Source organism: Salmo salar, chromosome 05, assembly GCF_965601325.2.
Source record: "Salmo salar chromosome 05, fSalSal1, whole genome shotgun sequence".
Classification (NCBI taxonomy): Eukaryota; Metazoa; Chordata; class Actinopteri; order Salmoniformes; family Salmonidae; genus Salmo; species Salmo salar.
In genome coordinates, this window is record NC_138295.1 from 62,854,330 (window position 1) to 62,880,381 (window position 26,052).

General features: G+C 42.2%; 2 protein-coding genes across 4 annotated transcripts in view; both read left to right on the plus strand.

The window, feature by feature from the left end:
* The first annotated feature begins 62 nt into the window (after window positions 1-62).
* On the plus strand, window positions 63-21,213 carry LOC106605456 (CREB-regulated transcription coactivator 2). Of its 2 annotated transcripts, XM_014201138.3 has the most exons (14): window positions 64-427; window positions 3,575-3,676; window positions 3,885-3,998; window positions 4,229-4,290; window positions 5,380-5,448; window positions 5,854-5,954; window positions 6,150-6,176; window positions 6,317-6,446; window positions 7,340-7,569; window positions 9,522-10,000; window positions 10,737-11,288; window positions 14,062-14,136; window positions 14,276-14,477; window positions 14,752-21,213. In XM_014201138.3, exons 1-14 carry the CDS (start codon window positions 254-256, stop codon window positions 14,949-14,951), a joined length of 2,517 nt encoding a protein of 838 aa, XP_014056613.2. In that variant the 5' UTR covers window positions 64-253; the 3' UTR covers window positions 14,952-21,213. The 2 variants fall into 2 exon arrangements, with proteins under 2 accessions (XP_014056615.2, XP_014056613.2); XM_014201140.3 differs by lacking the exon at window positions 5,380-5,448 and having other exon boundaries at window positions 63-427.
* Window positions 21,214-21,348: 135 nt separating this feature from the next.
* Window positions 21,349-26,052, plus strand: part of LOC106605454 (DENN domain-containing protein 4B) — a 46,411-nt gene continuing 41,707 nt past the window's right edge. Inside the window, exon 1 of one of the 2 annotated variants that reach the window (XM_014201135.3) lies at window positions 21,349-21,754. The gene's annotated coding sequence lies outside the window, so the exon portion shown is untranslated. The remainder of the gene's footprint in view (window positions 21,755-26,052) is intronic. The other variant, XM_014201134.3, reaches the window with a different exon arrangement.

Sequence of the window (26,052 nt, forward strand, 5' to 3'; positions counted from 1 at the left end):
TCCAAGTCAGATGGTTTCGACTAGCTAGTTACCACAGCTCCAATGTCAAAATTGTCTGTCGTACAAATTCATGAAAACAAAAATAGCTTTTTGGTCTTCATTTAAGGTTAACTGTGTTAATGTTACGTTTAAAATCACATTTTAAGAGGATAAATTGTAGAAATAGGCGGCCCGTATCACTTTGTGGCTATAGTAACTAACGTTAGTGACGACCAAGTCAGATCATCCCACTGCGTGAAGTCGTTCGGCAAAGATGTCTGCTACGGATGTAGGCGGTTGTGGACCCGGAGCAGGACCCAGTTCGGGTGCTGGGTCCGGGGCATCAAACCCTCGAAAATTTAGCGAGAAAATAGCTCTACATACCCAACGTCAGGCTGAAGAGACTGCCGCTTTTCAGGAGGTTATGATGGACATCACCTCTACCAGGGTAAGTCGGAGGGGGGAGGCAGGAGAGGAAAGCTGGAGTAAGTACAGGCCCGGGGCTTGTCAAGAGAGTAAACAAAAAATACGAAAATGATAAACCAATATAACGTTTAGCGAGCGAACTCTAGCCAAGAATGAACGTTATCCACGATTTGCATTTTATCTGTTGGAGTTGAAATGTCTTCTAGTTATTTCCCCTACCTAACGTTAACTAGCTAACTACAATGTTGATTGCTATCTTATCTAACTTGTCAAAAGTGTAATGCGAACCAGCTAGCTAGTTAACTAAAGTTAAAGTAAATAAACTAGTAAGCTAGCCCTGAGTTAGCCATATGTGGCTAAGTAGTGTTTCAAATTCCATAGCTAATGTTAACTAGTTCGTTACGTTACTTAACGTTAGCTAGCTAACTACTTAGCAAGCTAATGTTAATGAGACATTGTAACGTTAGTTATAACTGTTTTAATACATTTTCAAACCTGCTGAACTGTGTGACTGGTTGATAACGTTAGTTACCAGCCATGTTTTGGCTTAACGTTAGTTTTTCGGTGCTTAGCTAACTAGTTTGTCAGACAGACGGTACATCAAGTGAAGTGGCACATAGTGGTTGCTGTCAACCACCACAGCAGAACAGATTGCAAACTCTTGGCATAACTGCAACCCACTCCATTATTTTTCCACTGAGTTTAACATTCACAAAATTGTGTTTTTATAGGAACTCCACGGCTGTATTAAGTACGCCGATTCTGTTCCAAAACGTTTAGCAACGTTAACCGTTTACTCCAAACATACATTTTTGTTCAACGAAAACTAGTTTCTATTGGACAAATTCAGGTAGGTCCCTCCCCGTTTTTCATCGTTTGCTCTGTTTGTGTACGTTTGATTCTTTAACGTGTTTCCGTTGCAAGACATAATAAATACACCCCAGAGTTCAATCTAAGGATCTTTCAATTTGAAGTGAATAAAGTTTGAACTGCTTTTCAAACCGATACTAATCATTAATTTGGTTATTAATGAATTCATCTTTTTTTGAACATTCAATCTTTTAGAAACATGATAATGGACAGAATTTCCCCCCTCTATGAATATCCTATACATTTTGAGGTGAATGTGATGCAGACTGAGTGGGAGGAATAGAAAGGAGAAGAGCGGGCAAATCAAATTCAGTGACGACTCACCCTCCTAAATTGCATTGTTGGGCAGCACATTCAAGGGCTCAAGTCTTACACTGACTCATCCAAACTCCTCATAGCACCCCACTTTCTTCATTCACGGTAATTCCCCTTTGCCATCTCAACCACTGTCGTTTCTGGGAATTCCTTTTTGAGTCCTGTCCTTTACAACCTCCCCATCTAATATACTTTTTGTCAGGGTGGTCCAATCAGCCTAATAGCAAGGCAGTGGTGCGGTTACTGGTAAATGGAGACGGAGCATGCTGTGAAACTGATGTGCTGTGTGTGTGCGAAAGAGAAGGCACAAACTATGGAGTAGAGTAATGCAGAATTACGCTGAGACTTCACTTTAAATTGTATGCCAAACAAAAACCATTGATCTCAAAGTTTAACAAACCATACAATTCTATGCACAATGACTACTTTGAACAATTTACATAGTAAAAAAAAAAAAAAACATTTTACTGGAAAAACTGTACAGGTGCAAAGTTTCATAACAGAATTATGGTAAATTCTCACATTTTATTTGTTTTCAGACTTTGGACCCCCATCCTGTAAATGTGCTTTTGTAAAATGTTCAGTGGAAATTGTTAAAAGTAGTACTTGTGAATAGAGTTCTATGGTTTGTTAGTTAAACTTATAAATCAATGTTTTTTGTTTGGTATACATTTTAAAGTGAAAAATCTGAGTCTGTGTAAATCCGTTACCACTTCTGTTCATTCATTGTATTTATGAATCAGTTTGGTTGTACAACTTGTATATGTGTGGAGAATTCATTTTGTCATCAGTGCGATGAATACTGAAAGCGCTAGCTACTTAAATCGTCTTCGCCTGCAAAAGAGAAAGGGTATTTAAAGATGGAATCCGCAGTAGCGGAAACGGCGCCACCTTCCGCCCCATGGCCGTTGTTATTGCTTTTGTTTTGTTGACGAAGCGAAGGTGAGGAGCGTCACCCATCATAGTAAAAATTGTATCACATATTCTGCTGTTCTGTCACTCGTGCAATGATGTCAGAGGGGAAAGAAACTGTGTTTGTTAACTTCTTTGTTGTTGTAATATCGCAGTTTCACAATTAAGTATTCAAGCTTTAAGGCTTTTGGACATTTTTAGATGGGTTCGTAAAATATGACACATTAGGTCTATCTTATCTGTATGCTGGAACAGTAGTGGTTCATATGAATCCATTTTAGAAGGGAACTTTGTAAGGGCAGATTTAATCTTATGTCCTATGAAGACCTTGTCTCAAATTCTTCTGCTGTCATAATATTTTACACTGCCAATGTCACATTTGGGAGGTACACAAAGCAGTATTTTCTCACTGTCACCTCACTGGAAATGTTTTGTCCTAATTGGAATGTATTAGGCAACTCCTGGGTGTTATTAGTAATATGTAATATGCTGGTGGGGATATTGTTGCTTTGTGACTGTTTTCAAAGTTCTTATTGTTCTTAGAAATAATAATTTAACAGCTTTTCCTCAATACTTGTGGTTTTTCCATGTGAGTGATTGTCCTTTTTAAAAAAAAAAATTGTAATTTTTTACAACGATGAACTAACTCACTGCCATCTGTTTTAAAGGTTGAGAGACTGCATGAAAGATGTCAGAGGCAGGACAGCACATCTTATAAAATGTCAAGCTTTTACTCAAAAGAACAAGGTCTGAAAAGACACCAAGATGTTTGGCTGTCATTAATGAAAATGGCCAGATAGTGTCTTACTAAAAGAACGGGCCAGCTCATTTCAAACATTCTATCATGACATAGGACAACCCCAGCTTTGCAGGTGATAAAGCACACTACAACAAACTCTTGAGGACCTTGTTACCCACTTGATTATCTCAATCCACTGATGTGGCTTCTGTCTCTTGTGTAGGCTATGCAGCAATCCAGCAGTGAAGTATGTCAAGGGCACAAGTATTACAGTTTGTCTTACAAAAGACATTAGGTATTCATAAAGTCTTCATCTCCTCTTTTTTTCTCCAGATCCAGGCTCAGAAAGTGCGTCTGGCTAGAACCCAGGGCCCGTACTATGGGGGCTCCCTACCCAACGTTAATCAGATCGGCAGGAACCCAGGCGACTTTCAGGTGAGAGAGGTTCACCTTTTTTTAATCCTCAGTGTGTGTGTGTGTTGGTCCACATTAATATATAGCCTAAAAATCTATCCATACAATCACTTGACACCAATTTAACCACCATGGCGTCTCTCCCTCTTCTCTTGCACCCCTCTTTATCCTCTCTCCCTTTATGTTTCTCTGTTCTCCTACTTGTTTCCATCATCGGTCCCCCTCTTAGGGTTTGTTCCACTCTAACCTGGACTCCAGTCGCTCCACACGGCACCACGGCTTGGTAGAGCGGGTCCAGAGAGACAGACGCTTCATCTCCCCAGTGCGCCCCTACAGGAAACAAGTAACCTTCACAATACCTCTGAGACCAGAACATCTTCAGACCTTGTTGCACAATCTAGGAGCTTATCCAGAGTTTTGCTCTACTTAGGCAAAGGACTGCTTTGATGATATATTATTTTGTCATTTTCTGTGTTGTGCTGACCAAATCCCTGGTTGTTAATCTCTGATTGTGGATGAGAAGAGTAAAAAGTGTAACAATTTAGTTGTTGCCTTGACTTGTGTGCTCCTCAGGTGGACAGCTCTCCGTACAACTCAGCCTATCTGTCCCCGCCTCCGGACACCAGTTGGAGAAGGTAATGATCTAGAGTGGACCCCAATCTGCAGAGACATGGGTGTCCTCAGGGAGCCTGTTTTATCTTTTATGTATTGTGTTTAGTTGTTTTTCTCTGCAGCATTATAGCTTGGTCTCACGTTAACAATGCATGCTAACGCGATTGGAACTGACTAACAAGACGCCTGATTTTAGCTTTCCTTCATAGTCTTGAATTTAGTTGCTTTTAAGAACTTTTAGTTTTATTTTCTCCACTTTCCTCCCTTTTTTCTGGCATCTGAATACACTTACACTCTTTTTTTTCTTCAAGTTTTGGAACGAAACTCCCACCTCTTTTCCCTTCTTGCCAGTCCTCTTTTTTTTTTTCTTTTCTTTCTTTCTCTGCTAAATGGAAAAGGACAAACTCTTTGAGAAAGGGAAACTGGCTTTGACATGAAATTATACGACTCTTACACACCTCCCAACAGTTCCATTTTATCTTATTCTCTGAAAAAATAAAGGCATGTCGAGATGACTTATAAAGCAGCATTGACGCATGAATGAAATGAAGGCCGCTCTAAACCAGCGTTTCTCATCCCTGCTCGCTTGGATGCTGCGCTTTGGGAAATAGCCTCCATCAATCAGGTGAATGGAGGGAGCTGCTCCTAAAGTTGGTTTGTGGTGGATTTGGCACAAATCTGTGCGATTCTTTCCAGATCAGCACTGGGGCTGGAAACACTGATAAACATCTTCGTAAATTCAACTGACGTGAACCGATCGCTGCGAGACCCCGGTTTAGCAGAGAATTTAAGAACCTCTTTCATAATAGCCAGTCTTACAGAAGCACATGAGCACACACGCATGAGCGCAAGCTCACTCTTGTGAATGCATACATTTGTGCACATGAGCATGCAGTAACACAGACCCACAAATGCACTCAATATTCTCTGTATCCAAAAAAAGCATCTATGGATGGGCCATGTGTTCTGTAGAATGTCAGTATCCCTCTCTTCCTCCCTCCATCTCTGCGTCTCCTATGCTCGCCGTTCGTCCCAAACCTTCACTCTCTTCTTTTCTCTCTTTTAATCCTCCTCTGGAGAATAACGTCCATTTTTGTTGTTGATCACAAAAGGAACTGTTCGGGCAACTTCCCAGGAGACAAAAGCCAGTTGTTTCACCTCCCCACCATGGCACTCAACAGGTGAATCCCACCCTCTCCATCTATCATCTCTTCTCCCCCTCAACAAAGGGCATCAACTCACTGTCCTGGGGCAGACATTAACAGACGATTGTGCCAGTGCAATATATGACCATTCAAAGATCTTTCAAGAGCTTGTATATGGAATGAGTTTATCCTTTTTATATTGAAAGAATTGATATTTAAGACTGAGTTCCAATATATCATGGATGGAGTTAGTTTGTGGCTGAGCAGAAGTAAAAGTAAAGTGGTGATTGTCATGATGTGTTTACCGGAGGACTTTTCTAATGAGTCATGGATTGACTTGAGTAGTTGGTTCCTGTTTTGGTCTATGTGGGTTGATGTGGCAATGGAAAGAGACCCCCTGGATATATCTTTCTCCTCTCCTAATGCTTTTTCTCTTTGCAGGACCAACTCAGACTCTGCCCTCCACACCAGTGTGATGAACCCCCCTGCAGGAGACCCCTTCAGCGCTGGACACACACTCACCCCTCAGGGCAGACTCACTGGTGAGGACTCACTAAACACTAAACCAACAGCATATGTTTTTAGTCAACAAATCGGAGTGGGAGTTGAGGGTTTGCCACTGAGATAAGTGTCTGCTAAATGACCATATTGTTATAATTGTTTAAGTGTGATTGTGCCTTAAGCCCATTCCCAGTTTGCCTCACTACTCTGACTTGTATCTCTCTGTGCTCCTCTAGGTCAGAGTGAAGGAGAGGGGAGAAGAAGTGAGTCTAACAGTCACATTCGCTGTACACTAACAATTCTGTCTGACTTTAAACACACTACAAATAATGTTGACAATGGAAAGAAATCCTTATGACTAGGAGACATTGATTTCCTCAATCATGTTGTTTGTCATCCACAGTGTTTCCGTACCCAGTTCCCCCCATTGAGGAGAACATTCTGGATCAGGGCAAACTGCTCAAGCCCTGGGACACCAAGAAGTTGCCCCTGCTGTCTTCTCGACCCAAGTCCTGTGAAGTTCCCGGTATCAAGTAAGTAAATCCTTCTAAAACACATCCAAGTCATTTCTACAGCTTTTCTCACAGGAGAGAATAACTTATGTGAAAATGTCTGTGGCTCTAGAAGTTTGCACACAATTAATTATCTACAGTAATCTGTTTCAGTGCAGACACACAGTTATTAAAAACCTGCGATGTTGTGCATTCATTTAGAACTAATGGAATTTGTTGTTGCTGCTTACATTAATGTAATTTGTTTAATTTAATGTGAAGCAGCAATATATGGAGGGGAGTCTGATAGGACATAGTATTGTACTATGGCTAGCGTGTGCCCTCAGGTATGACATATGAATGCATGGCTGATTTTCTGTTGAACACTTTCTGTTGATGTAAAAGCCTCAAGCTCAATCACCGTTTGTTTTCCATTGAAACATCCATTTGAAATATCTTCCTCTGTTTTCAGCCTCTGTTTGTCTATCCTCCTCTTCTTCGTCATGACTAGCATGACTTTCGTTGCGCATTCTTTTATCTTTCTCTCATAGCTGGGGTTTAGATTGTCCACTACACAAACGTTCCATTCTTTCTTTTTTCTTCCTTCACTTGCTCTCTCTCCCCATTTCTTTTTTTTTTCTCGTTCTCTCTCTGTAATTTATTCTCTCGCTCGCTTTCTCCCCTCTCGGTCTATTCTGTTCTTTTTCTCTCTGTCGTTCTCTCTGTCGTTCTCTCTGTCGTTCTCTCTGTCGTTCTCTCTGTCTCTCTGCGTGGGTCTGGAGGCTGCTGTTGGGTGTGGATCAGTTTAGCTCTGGGACGCTGAGGTCATCCTGTCTGGAAATCACACGCGCCCCAGTGTCTAATTCTTGCTGAATGTGAGACACCACTGTGGTTTCTCTTGTCTTTCTAAATAGTTTCTCCATCTCCTCCTCCAGTATCTTCCCCTCCCCGGACCAGCAGTCCAGCACCCCCCATGCCCCCTCAGCCCTGAACACGGGGGGCTCCCTGCCCGACCTCTCCAGCCTGCACTTCCCGTCGCCGCTGCCCACCCCGCTGGACCCAGACGAGCCGGGCTACCCTTCGTCCCTGAGTGGGGGCAGCAGCACGGGCAACCTGGCCTCCACTTTGACCCAGCTGGGCATCAATGCCTTCCGCCACTCGCCAGGTACAGGGAGGGACTGTGGGACAGAGGCTGAAGAGTATGTGTGCCATGTTGATCTTCAGCACTTCTCTCTTGAGTGTATGTTAGTGTGCGCGCTCATGCAGGCATGCTAGGAACAATACAACCCTTTCCGTCACACTAGTTAAAATGTCTAAGTTGTGAATCAAACGGAGGAAGCTAGTGGGTGTTGGTGCAAGAGGGAGACAGGCTGATATTCATTTAGGTGGGCGCGTCTAAGATGTATTTAGAAAGTGGAGGTAAAGTGCAGGGCTGTGCATTCTGAAATAGTAGCTGTCCTAGGGCCCTATAAAATCCCGGATGCAGAGAACGCGGACAGAATCGGAGAATCCAGACAAAACGGAATTCAACAGTATCATTTTTTTTTTATTGAACTTAGTAGGGAGTCAACTAAATGTATTGAACATTTATTAATTAGCCCAGGTTTATCATAAGACATGAACAGAATGCATCAGTGATTTGTATTTTCTACAACTTTCTGAAGAGACAATGAGAATTCCCCCATCTGTGTATGTACAGTTACCTCTTTGTGTAGCTATTAGCGATGATGCTAATGAAAACAGTCTTCTGGTAGATGGAAAGGCTTTCCCAAAGACCTTCTAAATTAAATCTTAACAACAAAGCCTATGCCTACCTGGCAGAATGATATCATGATTATTTTCATCAGTCCAGTGGGTGTTTGTTTTGCAAACTATCATAACAAAAGCACAGTTGAACAGCCTTTTGCTGGAATTAAAGGGCAACTACACCCAAAAAGCTACATTTCAAAAACAATTCCCAGACCTCAAAAATGGTCTCCTTATGTGGTTTAAGCATTGTTGTGGACTTAAAATCCCATCTAGTTGTTTTTCAATTCAAGTGTCATTTGGAGAGTGAAAGCCTGAAAGAAACTGGGGAAAACAGAGATCTGTAAAACTCAACAGAATTTGTGTAAAAATAACTAACCGCAATCAGGTAAGAAATTAAACAGTTTTTATATGGCCCTACTAACCTTATGTGTGTTGAGGGGATTTGGCCGACCACACACAGGAAATGTTAACTTCAGTCTAGAGGCAAGGCCTAGGGTGCATGTCAACAGTCTGAGGTGGCTTGCTCTTCTCGTCTCGTCTCTTCGTCACTGATGGAAACTGGTGAACAGTATGGTGAATGCTTACCAGATATCTGCTGCTATTCTAGTTCTTTCACATCAGTGCAAATTAAGGATAGGAGATGATGAAAGGAAACCTAGTTTGACTCTTGAGATGCACCCTGCAGCTCAGGGCCTCTTCAGGGGACTGAGCTAGCGTTGTACCTCCTCATATGATCGCCAGGAGACAAACTGGGTTTGCAGTTTGTCATATTAAATGTTAAAACGATGAAATGTTGCAATACATTTTCATTGAATTTTAGATGTTTGTAGTCTTTACACTGAACAAAAATATGAACGCATCATGCAACAATTTCAAAGATTTTAGTTATTTGAAATGTAAGGAAACCAGTCAATTGAAATAAATTCCTAATCAATGGATTTCACATGACTGGGAATACAGATATGCTTCTGTTCCTCACAGATAAAGTACCTTAAAAAAAAAGGTAGGGGTGTGGAACAGAAAACCCAGTCAGTATCCTGTGTGACCACCATTTCCCACATCTCCTTCGCATAGAGTTGATCAGGCTGTTGATTGTGGCATGTACAATTTTGTCCCACTCCTTTTCAATGGCAAACAAATTTGTGCGCAAATTTGAGAGAAGCTTTTTGTGCATATGCAACATTTCTGTGATCTTTTATTTCAGCTCATGAAACATGGGACCAACACTTTACATGTTGTGTTTTATATTTTTGTTCAGTCTATTATGTACGCATTACCACAACTTTTCACACCAGGACTCAAAATGTGTGTTTTATTTTATGTAGCTCTATATTCAAATCTGTTTATCGGTCTTGTTTATTTGAACAGGTCTCCTGGCATCTCTTCAGGGCACTCTCAGTAACCCCTCCCTGCAGTCCTCGCTAAGCAACCCCAACATCCAATCATCTCTCAGCAGCCACTCCTTCCCCAACTCCCTCAGCTCCACCTCCTTGCACTCGTCACTTAGCAACCCTTCCCTGCAATCCTCCCTTAGCTCCTCCCCCTCCCTCCAGTCTTCCCTGAGCAACCAATCCCTGCACTCCTCCCTCAGCAACTCCTCCCTGAGTGGCCAGTCCCTCCAGACCGCAGCCAGTAACCCTAGTTACAGTAGCGGGGTGGGAGGGTCCGGCTCGTGCTCCTCTTATTCGCCACTACTAACTAGCCAGGGGCAGTCGCCTCTCAGCACGTTGCCACGGAGACGAGCTCAGCTCTCCCCTCTGATCCTACCCATGGGAGGGGAGTCTCGCCGGCACCACTCCAAACAGTTCTCCCCCACCATCTCTCCTAACTTGTCCTCCATAACACAGGTAATGTCTACCTACGTTCTCCTTTTACCATGATTTAATCACATAGGCCAGAATAAGACTGCCCTGGGGCTGGGCGGTATCCAGATGTTCATACCTTCATGCCGTTCCTGTGCTGCACACACAAAACAAATAGTAGACATCAGGGATCTTCATCCAGGAGGGTATTTGTCTCTGCTGTAACCAATAAGATTGACCTTGCAAGCTAGCCACTTAGTTATACAAAAGAACCTGACTAGACGTTAATTACTTCTCTCTCTGGTTGGATCTGTGCTGTGCCAGAATGTGGACGCCACGGAGCCGGTGCGAGATATGGCTCAGAAAACGTACCTCAATCCAGGAATGGGAGATGGCGCTGTACTCCTAATTATGATGAATTGAGTACATTGAAATACTGCTAGTTTTTAACTAAACTGCCCTTTTCGTCAGCATACAAGGGTAGTTAATGCTGCTTTATCTATTAACCTAGTGCACAAGTTGACTGTAGGTATTTAAAAAAAAAGATGTGTGTGTATATATATATATATATATTTCATTCAAATTGATGAAAAAAATAGCCCAATTGTTTTGACGGTATTGAAAATCATACCATGGGTATTTCAAAATACCCTGGTGTGTGTATATATATATAGTTTATACTGTAAACCGCCCAAGCCTACACGGCACCATAACATTGGCTGACCTGCATGCCAATTGAGTTTGTATTCCATTTCCAATCAATGTGTTTATTTCCTCCCAGGGTGTCCCTCTGGACACCAGCAAACTCCCCATGGACCAGAGGCTCCCTCCCTACCCCTTCAGCCAACCCCAGCAGCAGCTTCATCAGCCAGGACCTCCAGCATCCCATCAGCCCCAGCAGGCCTCTCAGGTAGGACAACAGCTCTCCCAGCCGTCCGTGGTACTGCAACAACAAAATCAACAACAGCATCAACACCATCAGCTGCATTTGCAACACCAGCTGCACCAGCAGCAATGTGCCCAGTCTCAGCAGGCCCTCCAGCAGCTGCACCTGCAGAACCTGCGCAATGCCCAGAACCAGCAGATGCAGCACCTGCAGCAGCAGCATAGGGTGTCAGTCAAAATTGAGAAGCAGGGTGAGCAGGGCCAGAACTCTCAGTGCATGCAGACGCAAGACCCGCAGTCAACCCAACAGCAACAGCAGCAGCAGCAGCAACAACAACAGGACCAGCAAGACCAACAGCAGCAGATGGAGCAGCAAAGGCAGCAGGGAGGTCTTCCCCAGCTGCAGCAGATCAGCCACTCCCTGGCCACAGACCTGGGCCTCTGCAACGTGAGTGGAGTCAGTGCCAGCCCATACACACAACACACTGCCGCCAATTGGCCCAATAAAGCCACAATTTCCTCTATGTCCTCCTACTATCGGTCCGTCACGGTTAACCTATATCACCTCTCTGGGGCATGACAGCCACCATGGTTTGATGTCTTTGTAAACGCATGGTGTTTAAAGTAAGCGCAATGTTGTAAACGTTGGTTGTGATAGAAACTGAGGTCAACTAGAATGATCTGGATGATGTAATCATCTGTACAGCTATTATCAAGACCATAACCAGCCTGATGGCTTATGGTCACACCAGGACATATTTTTAAAGAGTTTACTCTGTCATCTAGCTAGAATTAGCTCACTATTTTGTATTGTATATTTGTGTAATCAGTTAATTTATTTATACATTTGGCCATGCAAATTGATCACTGTTCAGCCTCTTAGTGTGTGACATACTCAAGTATCAAATAGTATAATATCATCTCTTTACACTTGACACATTACTCTGCTGTCATGGGATATACAGTACCCGTCAAACATTTGGACACCTACTCATTCCAGGGTTTTTCTTTTCTTTTTACTATTTTCTACATTGTAGAATAATAGTGAAGACATAAAAACCATGAAATAACACACATGGAATCATGTAGTAACCAAAAAAGTGTTAAACAAATCAAAATATATTTTAAATTTGAGATTCTTCAAAGTAGCCACTCTTTGCCTTGACAGCTTTACACACTCTCGGCATTCTCTCAACTAGCTTCATGAGGTAGTCACCTGGAATGCATTTCAATTTGTTAAGAGTTCATTTGTGGAATTTCTTTCCTTAATGCGTTTGAGCCAATCAGTTGTGTTGACAAGGTAGGGGTGGTATACAGAAGATAGCCCTATTTGGTAAAAGACCAAGTCCATATTATGGCAAGAACAGCTCAAATAAGCAAAGAGAAACCACAGTCCATCATTACTTTAAGACATGAAGGTCAGCCAATCCAGAACATTTCAAGAACTTTGAAAGTTTCTTGAAGTGCAGTAGCAAAAACCATCAAAAGCTATGATGAAACTGGCTCTCATGACGACTGCCACAGGAAAGGATGACCCAGAGTTACCTCTGCTGCAGAGGATAAGTTCATTAGAGTTTCCAGCCTCAGAAATCGGCAATTAACTGCACCTCAGATTGCACCTCACAGAGAGTGCAAGTCACAGACACATCTCAACATCAACTGTAAAGAGGAGATTGAGTGAATCAGGCCTTCATGGTTGAATTTCTGCAAAGAAACCACTACTAAAGGACACCAATAAGAAGAGACTTGCTTGGGCCAAGAAACACAAGCAATGGACATTAGACTGGTGGAAATCTGTCCTTTGGTCTGATGAGTCCAAATTTGAGAATTTTGGTTTCAACTGCCGTGTCTTTGTGAGACGCAGAGTAGGCGAACGGATGATCTCTGCATGTGTGGTCCCACCGTGAAGTATAGAAATATGATGGTGTGGGGGTGCTTTGCTGGTGACACTGTCAGTAATTTTAGAATTCAAGGCACACTTAACCAGCATGGCTACCACAGCATTCTGCAGCAATATGCCATCCCATCTGGTTTGCGCTTAGGGAAAGGGGGATACCTAGTAAGTTGTACAACTGAATGCATTCAACTGAAATGTGTCTAACGCATTTAACCCAACCCCTCTGAATCAGAGAGCTGTGGGAGGCTGCCGTAATCGACATCTACTTCTTCGGTGCCCGGGGAACAGTGGGTTAACTGCCTTGCTCGGGCAGAACGACAGATTTTTACCTTGTCAGCTCGGGCTTAGTGGGACTATCATTTGTTTTTCAACAGGACAATGACCCAACACACCTCCAGGCTGTGTAAGGGCTATTTGACCAAGAAGGAGAGTGATGGAGGGCTACATCAGATGACCTGGCTTCCACAATCACCCAACATCAACCCAATTGAGATGGTTTGGAATGAGTTGGACTGTAGAGTGAAGGAAAAGCAGCCAATAAGTGCTCAGCATATGTGGGAACTCCTTCCAGACTGTTGGAAAAGCATTCCAGGTGACTACCTCATGAAGCTGGTTGAGAGAATACAAAGCTGTCATCAAGGCAAAGAGTGGCTACTTTGAAGAATCTCAAATATAGAATATATTTTGATTTGGTTAACACTTCTTTTTGGTTACTACATGATTCCATATGTGTTATTTCATAGTTTTGATGTCTTCACTATTATCTACAATACAGAAAATAGTAAAAATTATAGAAAAACCCTTGAATGAGTAGGTGTGCCCAAACTTTTGACTGGTACTGTATTTAAAACAGAACGTGGGCTATTCAAGAGGCCATCTTGTTATAACTGTGGCTCAATAATTTCCTACTTGATGCTTCACATTTCCTGGACCTGTATAGTTTCTCAATACATTTCAAATGCTCACTCAAGTCTCAACTTGGTTCCATAACTTGCCACTGGAGATTGTTTCACAACATCCTTCTGACATGGAAAATGCGGTGTGTGAAACTTGAGGGAACGCTGATGTCATGCCCAAGTGAGGTGAAATGGATCCTGGGCTCTGTTGTTGAATGTCTCTATTAATAACAGTCCAGAGAGCTGACTGTCTTAGTGTGCTGAAGGGCTGTGACATTGGGACCACAGTGAAATTGGCCTGTTGGATGTAGCATCAATGAAGCCCCACTTCACTGCTACAGTCATGTTGTAGGTGATGTCACTCAACATAACTTGGTATGACGTGTTGTTCTGTCTTTACACTAAAGTACCTGTGTTTTGTGTTGTAGGACACATTACTGTTAAACTCTCTGTTGGATGATCCCTACCTGGGCCTGCAGATCGCCTCCAGACAGAACCAGCAGGTATGCCATTTCTGCAGACATTTTATTTCTCTCAGGCTCATATTTGTATTGACTTCTGTACCTCTGCTTTCATTGCTGAGTTCTATTGTACTGTATTTGTCTGCCTGAATTCACGTTTGGTGTTTTGTCCCCGTCTCAGTTCAACATGGAGACTCCGGGAGACAGCCTGTTGTTCAACCACGGTGGCTTGGGCTGTGGGAGTGGTGGAAAAGGCCAGGAGGAATCCTACCACCCCAACCATGGCTTCCTGGAGCTCCACGACTCAGGGGATAGGCAGCACCTTAACAACCAGAACTTTGGGGGAGAGGGATGCCACAACGTCCCTAACATCATCCTCACAGGTGAGATCTGGGCTAACACTTCGGCTATTACTCCCCTGTAGGAGAGGAATGCTTTCCAAGTACATAATTATAACTACAACTAACACTAACCCTGAGTGGCTCAGTTGGTAGAGTATGGCACTTACAATGTCACGGGTTGTGGATTTGGTTCCCTCTGGGGCCACCCATTCGAAAACCTATGCACACATGACTGTAAGTCCCTTTGGATAAAAGCGTCTGCTAAATGGAACATTTATTATTATGTATTACTAGGCCTATTTTCTTTCTTCACCAGGAGACAGTTCATTGGGCCTCTCCAAAGAGATCGCCAGCGCCCTGTCCCACGTGCCAGGGTTTGAGATGGATTCCTTTGCCCTGGATGACCCCCTCAGGATGGACCCCCTGGCCCTTGAGGGGCTGGGCATGCTGGACGGGGACCTCATGCTGACTGACCCTGCCGTGGAAGATTCCTTCCGCTCCGACCGCCTCAAGTGACCCCCCCCCCCCCCCAGGAGTGGATACGGAGGAGTGAGGAGGGAAGGGGGTTGGAAAGACCCCAGACTGAAGTGGAACAGGTGGGGATGAGCCCTGCTTTGTTTCCCCCTCCTTGGCGATTGACCCAACCACAGCATCTGCGAAAAAAAGGTCAGGTGGGAGGTTTTGGACAGTCTAGTGCAGGGATCTCTGACTGGTCCTGGAGAGAAACTGGGGAGCAGGCTGTTGTTCTACCACAGCAGTAATGCACCTGTCAAATAATCAGCTAATCACTGTCTTAAATCTGGACCTTGATTATTTGAATTGGGTGTGTTAGTGCTGGGCTTGAATATAATTCTACATGCTCTCCAGGACCAGAGTTGGAGGCACCTGGTCTAGTGGGGACCTCGCCACATGCTTTCTGTGTGGTGGTGGGGAAGGTTGGAGGACAGGTCGGACATGTCAGTGGTGGAGCAAGTTCAAGGTTCTTTCCGCTACATCCAGGCATTTATTGAAAATGCACTTGTGATGCTTAAGAGAAAAAAAAGAAAAAATAGGCATTAGCTTGTACGAGTCTTATCTGCATGTAAACAAATGCACTTCGGATAATGCATAAACGCAGGGATCACGCATGAGGTCACTTACACTTGAAGATGCTGTCTTAAAAACCATACAATATGCATCCTACGAGACAGGACTTTCCCGACTGGTCTTTCGGCTTTGTCTGTCGGTGTTCCATCATTCCAACGCCAGTATGGTGAGGCTGGAATATCGGCCGTGTTCGCCGTCTTTCTACTGCAAGAACATACAGTAGATCTGGGGTACTTATGGATTACATCAACCCAACCAGAGACTGTTCAACCAATAGTTGCCAATTGACATGTCATTAAGTGTTTATATTTTATTTAAGTTTGGTGAAGGTAATTCAATGGCGGACCTTGCTAGCTATAGTTCAGATATAGTTCAGTCTTTCAACGGACAAGAGAAGAAAGTGTTCTTTTGGAGAGGTGACATTCTCAGTCCCTCCGGACAAGTTGGCACTTACGGGGCCATTTTCGTGTCTGGACGGCATATTCGTCTGTAAGATTCACTGTGTCTGTGTTCAAGACCCAGCTAAATTGACCTTTCTCATTTGACGTCTGTTAACTTGAATCGTCTTGATGGTTCCGAATCTAAAAAAATTACTAAATCAATCGTCTAAGGATTTTGTCCTCATATTGAACCAAGTAGTCCACAGAATCCATTATCCAACTCTCCTGTCTATAAAAACAACACAGAAAATAACACATTTCATTGCACCTGTCTGGTGTGTGACAATATTTTTGTATTATTTTTATTTTTTATGTCCCAACATGGCAGCTGTTGCCATTCTGCCAGCCTGCTTCTACACTATTGTGCTTCTCAGTAAGTTTAAGCCGAGGACCTTTTGCTATGTACCACCCCTGTGTGCCTGCTATCTCCCCCTCAGATTTTAGACCTACCGTCTTCTGCACATTCCCTTTAAAGCAACTAGGGACTGTTTGTTTTTAAATGTTTGCTATTCACAAAGTGTCTGCCTTCCATCAAGAGAATTGGCATTGTTGATATGAAAATGGAAGAGGAAGAGGAAAAGCCCTCAATTCATTTCAATTACATGAATTGGAGTTGTATGTTTTATCATTGAGTAATTGGGAAACGGCAAGGCCAAAACCAAGTAGACTAATGCATAGCAACATTTTTGCCATAGTATGTATTTTAACTGCTACTACTATTCTAAGGCCTTGGAGCTTTAGTGTCTGTTTTAGTCAGGTAATCCTAGCCACTGTGATTGACACCTCTAACCCCTCCCACCTGCTGCACCTGTCTTGCCATAGCCAGATTATAGTAACATATTTTTATGTAACAAAGTAGTTATTACTATGAAGTTTATTTTTTAATTAAAGGTGGTCTATGTCTTTGTATATAAATGTATAAATAACTGAGAGTATATTTAAGAAAAGAAGCCTTTTGGTTCCGCAACACCCTGAAACCAGTTGCATGATTTGAAAAGCAACAGGTTCTGAACAATGTAGTCCATTTGCTATGCAAAGTGTTCTTGTGCATGTCTCGTGTGACTGTCTGGGAGTTGTCAAATACATTTTTTTATTTAGTACAGTTGCAAATAGTACATTTGCATCATACTATTGTAGTGAAAATACATTTACATTTTCTCCTTTTTTTTGTTGCTTTTTATCGGTTTTTAAATGGTCATATTTTGCTTTGGTGACAATGTTTTGATATTGGTGTCTAACGACTACTGTAAGTTTGACATTGTGTGGCAGCAACAGGAAGTTAGAGTGCTTGAGATAATATCGTTTAACTTTCATAATGACAAAGATTATGGAAATCAGCCCTTTTTTCCAGTGTGGACTGAAAGAGGCCATGTTTGACAGACTTAATAAAACACAAGCATTGCAATTTGGATATAGAAAGCTGGATGCAACTGTTACGTCATAGATTGGTGGTAACATCCATCCTAAAATGAAGTAGTGCTGTTCTGAAGTTGTGCTAACATAGTTTAACCCCCTTATTGACAGATATTGAAGTACCTCTAATTACCGGAATGTTTTATTTAAACCATATTGCTTTTACACTGATCATATGAGCCAAATGCAAATCTGTTTTGACAGGAGTGGTGGTTGAAGTGGTTTGAGTATCAAACCTATGGAAAAACCCATTCACTACTGCCCCCTATCCAACAGTAACAGTGTGGGTTTGCAAACTCTCCTTTTACCACAGTGAGCCAATGTTGTGCCTCGATGTAAACTCAGCAAAAAAAGAAATGTCCTCTCACTGTCAACTGCGTTTATTTTCAGAAACTTAACATGTGTAAATATTTGTATGAACATAAGATTCAACAACTGAGACAAACTGAACAAGTTCCACAGGCATGTGACTAGCAGAAATTGAATAATATGTCCCTGAACAAAGGGGAGGGGCCAAAGTCAAAAGTAACAGTCGGTATCCGGTGTGGCCACCAGCTGCATTATGTACTGCAGTGCATCTCCTCCTCATGGACTGCTCCAGATTTCCCAGTTCTTGCTGTGAGATGTTACCCCGCTCGTCCACCAAGGCACCTGCAAGTTCCCGGACATTTCTGGGGGGAATGGCCCTAGCCCTCACCCTCCGATCCGACAGGTCCCAGATGTGCTCAATGGGATTGAGATCCGGGCTCTTCGCTAGCCATGGCAGAACACTGACATTCCTGTCTTGCAGGAAATCACACACAGAACGAGCAGTATGGCTGGTGGCATTGTCATGCTGGAGGGTCATGTCAGGATGAGCCTGCAGGAAGGGTACCACATGAGAGAGGAGGATGTCTTCCCTGTAAGGCACAGGGTTGAGATTGCCTGCAATGACAACAAGCTCAGTCCGATGATGCTGTGACACACCGCCCCAGATCATGACGGACACTCCACCTCCAAATCGATCCTGCTCCAGAGTACAGGCCTTGGTGTAACGCTCATTCTTTCAACGATAAACACGAATCCGACCATCACCCCTGGTGAGACAAAACCGCGACTCGTCAGTGAAGAGCACTTTTTGCCAGTCCTGTCTGGTCCAGCGACGGTGGGTTTGTGCCCATAAGCGACGTTGTTGCCGGTGATGTCTGGTGAGGACCTGCCTTACAACAGGCCTACAAGCCCTCAGTCCAGCCTGTTGCGGACCGTCTGAGCACTGATGGAGGGATTGTGCGTTCCTGGTGTAACTCGGGCAGTTGTTGTTGCCATCCTGTACCTGTCCCGCAGGTGTGATGTTTGGATGTACCGATCCTGTGCAGGTGTTGTTACACGTGGTCTGCCACTGGGAGGATGATCAGCTGTCTGTCCTGTCTCCCTGTAGCGCTGTCTTAGGCATCTCACAGTACGGACATTGCAATTTATTGCCCTGGCCACATCTGCAATCCTCATGCCTCCTTGCAGCATGCCTAAGGCACGTTCACGCAGGGAGCCTGGGCATCTTTCTTTTGGTGTTTTTCAGTCAGTAGAAGGCCTCTTTAGTGTCCTAAGTTTTCATAACTGTGACCTTAATTGCCTACCATCTGGTAGTTGTTAGTGTCTTAACGACCGTTCCACAGGTGCATGTTCATTAATTGTTTATGGTTCATTGAACAAGCATGGGAAACAGTGTTTTTAAACCCTTTACAATGAAGATCTGTGAAGTGGATTGTATTTGGATTGTTATGAATTATCTTTGAAAGACAGTGTCCTGAAAAAGGGATGTTTCTTTTTTTGCTGAGTTTTTATCTAGCTTCTTACTAGGCTGGTGGTGTTGGTAAGACCACAAGTCATTTTGAAAAGTCATAATAATGCATTTCCAATTTAGCTGTTAATGAGGAGGTATAAAAAAAATATATAAAGTTTGAAAGTGTTACAAGTTTTTCTGCATTGCTTAGTCCTGTGTTCCTTATTTTCTGTGGCAGGTTTCCTGTATTTTCTAATTTTGTTTAGTTCTGCACTGTGGACCATTCCCAACCAAAATTGAAAAGATTAGTTTGAAGTGATATTTGAATTGATAGGATATATAATGGCGATTTGAATGAGGCCTTTTTTAATTGGACTGTAGGGTAGAGTGGATGAAATGTCTTGTCTGTTTAGAAGGAATCATGTAAGTGTAGGTAGTATATTTTGGATTGGGTCTGAAGGGTATTCTGATGAAGTACCAGTTAATTTCAGGGTCAGCGCTGGCAGTTGACTCGAGATGTGATGATTATATGATCTCTATCTTCACCTGGTGTGAGAACAGACTTGAAATGCAGAGAAAGTCATTTTATTGTTTTCACTGTTATTCTGCACTTTGTCATTTGAAAACCCAAGAGCACGCCCGCCATTGGTTGTCCTGCTTGATTAGTCCAGGGTGAAGCATATTTGTTCTACCAGTTGTTTGATTTAGAATCTGTGACAATGTTACTCAATACCTCTGAGAGATATCGGTCACTTTGCCAATATAGTTGGCTTGTTGAAACATTTTCTTAAGGCAATTATTTAAATGTTTTATTTTACTTTTATTTAACTAGGCAAGTCAGTTAAGAACAAATTATTATTTACAATGACGGCCTGCCCCGGCCAAAGCCTAACCCGGATGACGCTGGGCCAATTGTGTGCCACCCTATGGGACTCCCCGTCACGGCCAGGTTATGATACAGCCTGGAATCGAACCAGGGTCTGTAGTGATGCCTCCAGCACTGTGATGCAGTGCCTTAGACCGCTGCGCCACTCAGGAGCCCAAAATCATCATGTGCATCCAAAAGTTTGAATGTGTACACTGCAGTTTTTAGTTACTGAGAAAAGGAGCAATATTTGCTAATTTATGTTTTCCCCCTCAGTATTAGTTAGTTATACTAAGTGAATTTGTCTCACGTCTTGGCAATTCTTCACAGCTGCAATTTGACGTTTCAGCTGTCATGCCTATAGAGAGCAATAGTAATGTGGTCTTTTTGTAGGCACTAATGGAGCTAGGCTTACTCCACCATGGCTTGTTGGCCAAAGCCTATGGAGAAATTATTTTGGGGTTTGTTTTGATAAATGCAAAAAACAAGGCCTGTGTGGAAAACACAGGCTTAGGAGATCTTATGTTTTTTTCTATGAGATCATCTTCATCACCTAAAGTAATTTTTGTGAATTTTGAAGCATTTATGTAATCAAAATAAGCACATAAAGGGTTCATAATTCATAAAGGTCATGTTATTAACAGACAGATATTATCTCATCGAACAAAGCATATAAAATCATCAAAGGATGTGTTAACCTCGGAACCTTATTTGCGGCGTTTAGCCCCAAACCTCATTAATTTCCTCTATAGGAACGGCTGAACGAACCTGAGGTTTCATTTCCGATTTTTAGGACTACGTGGAGGCTCTGCGCTTACAACTTCATAGATCTCTCAGCATCTGTCTGTTATGCAATAACATTGTAGTTGAAGACCATGCACGGCAATAACACTGCCAGTAGGGGTTACTGTTGAACAGTGAAGTTGTGTGATAGGGATCAGTCAGATGGCCATATTAATTGCTGTGTTCAGTGTATTTTACGGTTGTAATAAAAACATTTTTGCTTCATGTTTAGGGTCAAAACCATATGTATTTTGCGTTTTCAGAGGAATACATTTAAATGTTTATTTTACTTTTTTTTTAAAAATGGTATTGTAATATCCAGGGAACCCATGTATGTTGTAAATACTGTTCCTAACCACTGCATCTTAAACCTAACAAGAAAATATTTGTACCTTCACATTATTTTACAAAAAATAAAAAATCCTGGCAAAGGTTGGTTTTATATTGTATTATTATCCGCGTTGTCATAACAGATTCACTGGTCTCCACTACAGTGACGGCTATAAACAAAACCCAACAGCTGCATGCACGCGGGGGTGTCCACCAATTGTTTTTACCCTCGCAATTTCCTTTCCTCTAGTTTTATAATGAATATTTCCACAGCAAACGTGTTTTTAAATGCACAACAATAGACGGCAGGGTGTTGAACAAATTAATAACTAGTTTGTATGTATTAGTAAAATAGTAGAGCACTACCAAGGCGCAATTTTCTGTGTTCTGAGAGCTCTTTCGGTCTGTGGTACTGGAAGTACGACAGTGTTTTAGTTTCCCATCTCGACCGAAGGAGCTGTTTGTAGCTAACCTCCCAACCAGCAAGAAGCGGACTGACACGACAGACATCTGCACTGGCTCATAATTAGAAACCGACTCTATGGTACACACGACCGCAAACATGGACGCTAAATGTCTAAATATGTCCTGAACAGGATGATATCAAAAGTGAGCAATCGGAACTGCCAGCAAGGATTACAAGGTAAATTATATTGCTAGTTAAATAGTGGTAGTAGCGTTAGTATCCCCACAATATTTTGATTGTTAGCTAGCTAGGAAGCTAAGTAACGTCAGCTAGCTAATGCTTGTCTCTGCTCTGGATTAATGTCACACAATTAAGGTATGGTGACAACTCAAACCCTCTCGAGTTTTTTTTATTCAAAACCCACAATAATAGTTGTTAGCCATAATACCAAAGTATCTGTGGCCGTAGTGCTGCGCTAACCGGCTAATGTGCGAAGCGATAAAACAGTAGTGTGGTGTGTGTAACGTTAGGCTATTTCTCATGGTGGCCCGTGTCGTGATCCAATGAGTGGTACCAAGCACTGACCCAAATGTATATGGTACAACAGATTTTAAAGCAATTAAAGGTTGGTAGTAATACTACACTGCCTGGTGCTCCCTGCCCCTAGTCCAAAATGTAAAAATGTTGCCAGCGCGGACATTGATCAAGGATATTTGACGTTGTACTGCGCGTGCATCATGCTTTGCATTGGAACGCATTCCTCTGCATTTGCTATCTCATATACTGTGTTGTCCATTCATGGTACTTTGTGGATTTGGAAAATGCGTTGTGCATTTATCGTGTTTCTGCTTGAGTATTAAGCATACCTACATCCTGCAAATGCTTCATATTCCACAACGACATGGGAATACCAGTAGTGTAGCGTAGTTTCGTGGGCCCCTCTCAAGGTCCGAGCAATATTTATTCAGAATATTGACCAGAAAAAATTGGACTTCAAATATTGACGGAGTTGACAACAGATACTCAAGACAGACATATTTGTGTAAAAAAAAATGATAAATACATTTGTAAAATATAGAAAATTATTCATTTGAAAATACCCTATTAAAAACAACCATTCTGTCTGATCTTTCAGCGTTCTGATGGAGTTTACGTTAGACAAAAATCTGATGGAGTTTGTTTTACGGAGTTGAATAGTACATTTTTCGTCTTTTCAAGTGGTATACACAGACCTTATCAATTTTGTTTTTCCACAGTTATTTTATGATTCTAAAACGTAACAAAATGTAGCATATTTGAACAAAAATTCATTTTCTATCAGGCAGATGCAGTTGACAGATTAGGGTTCTGACCATGGTGATTCCAATATTGTTTGTTTAAACCTATCAAAAGTTGATAACTTTACAAACAATGAGTGGTCTTGTTGCACTACATGTAATGAGGACATGAATAAGGCGTCTTTATGCTGACCCTGCTCATTCCTGATTAATTTAGGATTTTAGAGAAATCTGGCAGAGTTGACCAAACCCCCTGACACATCTTTTAGGAATCACAGTTTTGAGAGAGCTATTCTTTAAAGTCACAGAGGGATATTGCAAGAAACTACATAAGAACATTTTCCAGTTAATATCCAATATTGACAGTTTAAATTAAAAAAATTAAACACTTTTTGTACAGTTTGAAATTGGAATCCTTTGCACCGGACAAGGGCATTTCCAGGCATAGAGCCGACATGGAAATGAGTAATAATTAATGTATTTTTAAAATCCTTAAAACAAATCTTTTCCCAAGTGGCGCAACGGTCTAAGGCACTGCATCTCAGTGCAAGAGACGTCACTACAGTACTTGGTTCGAATCCAGGCTGCATCACATCCAGCTGTGATTGGGAGTCCCATAGGGTGGCGCACAATTAGCCCAGCGTCGTCCAGGTTTGGCCGGGGTAGACTGTCATTGTAAATAAGAATTTGTTCTTAACTGACTTGCCTAGTTAAATAAAGGGTGAATAAATATTATGATCCCCCCCCCAAAATGTACATTTTAAGCTCAAATAACTATATAAATAAAGCTTCCTTGCCGGACAAGAATCTCTGAGCTCGCCTTGTGGGGGTGTGTGCTATGCCAGTGGGGAATACCTCAAAGAATGATACTCTCAATGCATAACGTTACTATTTTGACAGCGTCATGCATCTTGCCTCACATCTGTCATTGATTTGATTTATCTTATCATTTTGGCAATACGGTTGTTTGGATATTTACAATGTTTCAAACAAATGTTAACCCCATGTGTTTCATGTTTCAGCATATGGAATAAAATAATTTTCCGTAGCATTTTTTTTGTGCTGATATTGAATAGGGACCAATGATAGAGCTGTTTAAAACTCATAGGTGATGTTTAGGGTCAAATATCTTTTGGCAGGGAGAATTTAGGCTAAACACACAAACATGATTTTTGGAATGCTCATGTGATATTATCTTCTACAACAATTAGCCTGAACATCTTCTTAATATTGCGTTGCAACCCCCTGCTTTTGCCCTCAGGACATTCTCAATTGGTCGGGGCATAGACTCTATAAGGTGTCAAGCGTTCAACAGGAATGCTGACCCATTTTGACTCCATTGAGTCCCACAGTTGTGTCAAGTTGGCTGGATGTCCTTTGGGTGGAGAACCATTCTTGATACACACAGGAACTGTTGAGCGTGAAAAACCCAGCATCATTGCAGTTCTTGACACAAACGGTGCGCCTGGCACCTACTACCATATCCCGTTCAAAGGCACTTAAATATTTTGTCTTGCCCATTCACTGTCTGAATGGCACACATACACAATCCATGTCTCAATTGCCTCAAGGCTTAAAAATCCTTCTTTAACCTGTCTCCTCCCCTTCATCTACACATTGAAGTGGGTTTAACAAGTGACATCAACAAGGGATCATAGCTTTCACCTGGATTCACCAGGTCAGTCTATGTCAAGGAATGTTTTAAACACTGTTTTGTATAGTGTAGGTCTCATGACATGGCCTCGCTATCTGTTCCTGATGTTTAAACATTGCTGTTACAAACCCCTGTTGTTAAAATAACAATTTGCACATGTCAATTGAGCTCAACATCGACATGCTGTCAGTAATCCTCAGCATGTATTCTTGCCCATTCATTCCTTATAGATGACTCAATTCCAGACAAAATATAATAAATATGATTTCAACTTGACACACCTAGATTTTCATGTAGGGGTAAATAAGCTGTAGGTTTGTGGGCCTACTTTGTTGTGGTGTACTGAGCTCGCACAGAGAAGCACTCATGCTGCCTAACATACCCTCGTAAAACTGACTATCCTACCGATCCTTGACTTTGGTGTCATTTACAAAATAGCCTCCAACACTCTACTCAGCAAACTGGATGTAGTCTGTCACAGTGCCATCCGTTTTGTCACCAAAGCCCCATATACTACCCACCACTGCGACCTCTATGCTCTTGTTGGCTGGCCTTCACTACATATCCGTCGCCAAACCCGCTGGTTCCAGGTCATCTATAAGTCTTTGCTAGGTAAAGCCCCGCCTTATTTCAGCTCACTGGTCACCATAGCAACACCCACCCATAGCACGTGCTCCAGCAGGTATATTGCACTGGTCACCCCCAAAGCCAACACTTCTTTGGCCGCCTTTCCTTCCAGTTCTCTGCTGCCAATGACTGGAATGAATTGCAAAATCACTGAAACTGGCGACATATCTCCCTCGAACTTTAAGCATCAGCTGTCAGAGCGGCTTACCGATCACTGTACCTGTACACAGCCAATCTGTAAATAGCACACCCAACTACCTCATCCCCATATTGTTATTTATTTTCTTGCTCTTTTGCACCCCAGTATCTCTACTTGCACATCATCTGCATATCTATCACTCCAGTGTTAATGCTAAATCGTAATTATTTTGTCTCTATGGCCTATTTATTGCCTTTCGTCCCTACTCTTCTACATTTGCACACACTGTACATAGATTTTTCTATTGTGTTATTGACTGTATGTTTGTTTATTCCATTCTGTTGTTGTTTTTGTCGCACTGCTTTGCTTTATCTTGGCCAGGTCGCAGTTGTAAATGAGAACTTGTTCTCAACTGGCCTACCTGGTTAAATAAAGGTTAAATAAAAAAAAAAGCACACTCAGTCTAAATGTGTCTGTAGATGTTGTGGGTACAGGTTTGGACAGATGGTTTAGACGATACATTTCTTTACACTAATTTCTAAAATGGAGAGAAGCTGTTCTAAGTAGTAGAGGAACTGAGCCTACAGCAGCTACCTGACATGAAATAAGTGTAGCAGTTGTAATATTAAATCAAATCAAATGTATTTGTCACATACACATGGTTAGCAGGTGTTATGCAAGTGTAGCGAAATGCTTGTGCTTCTAGTTCCGACCATGCAGTAATATCTGTTAGGTTATATTACTTGTTAGATATTACTGCATGGTCAGAACTAGAAGCACAAGCATTTCACTACACTTGCATTAACATCTGCTACCATGTGTATGTGACAAATAAATT

Coding starts and splice junctions, on each gene's coding strand:
- LOC106605456 (XM_014201138.3), top strand. CDS start 254: ATGTCTGCTACGGATGTAGGCGGTTGTGGACCCGGAGCAGGACCCAGT. Junction 5,955..6,149: donor CCCTCAGGGCAGACTCACTG/GTGAGGACTCAC, acceptor GTGCTCCTCTAG/GTCAGAGTGAAGGAGAGGGG. Junction 14,137..14,275: donor CCTCCAGACAGAACCAGCAG/GTATGCCATTTC, acceptor TCCCCGTCTCAG/TTCAACATGGAGACTCCGGG.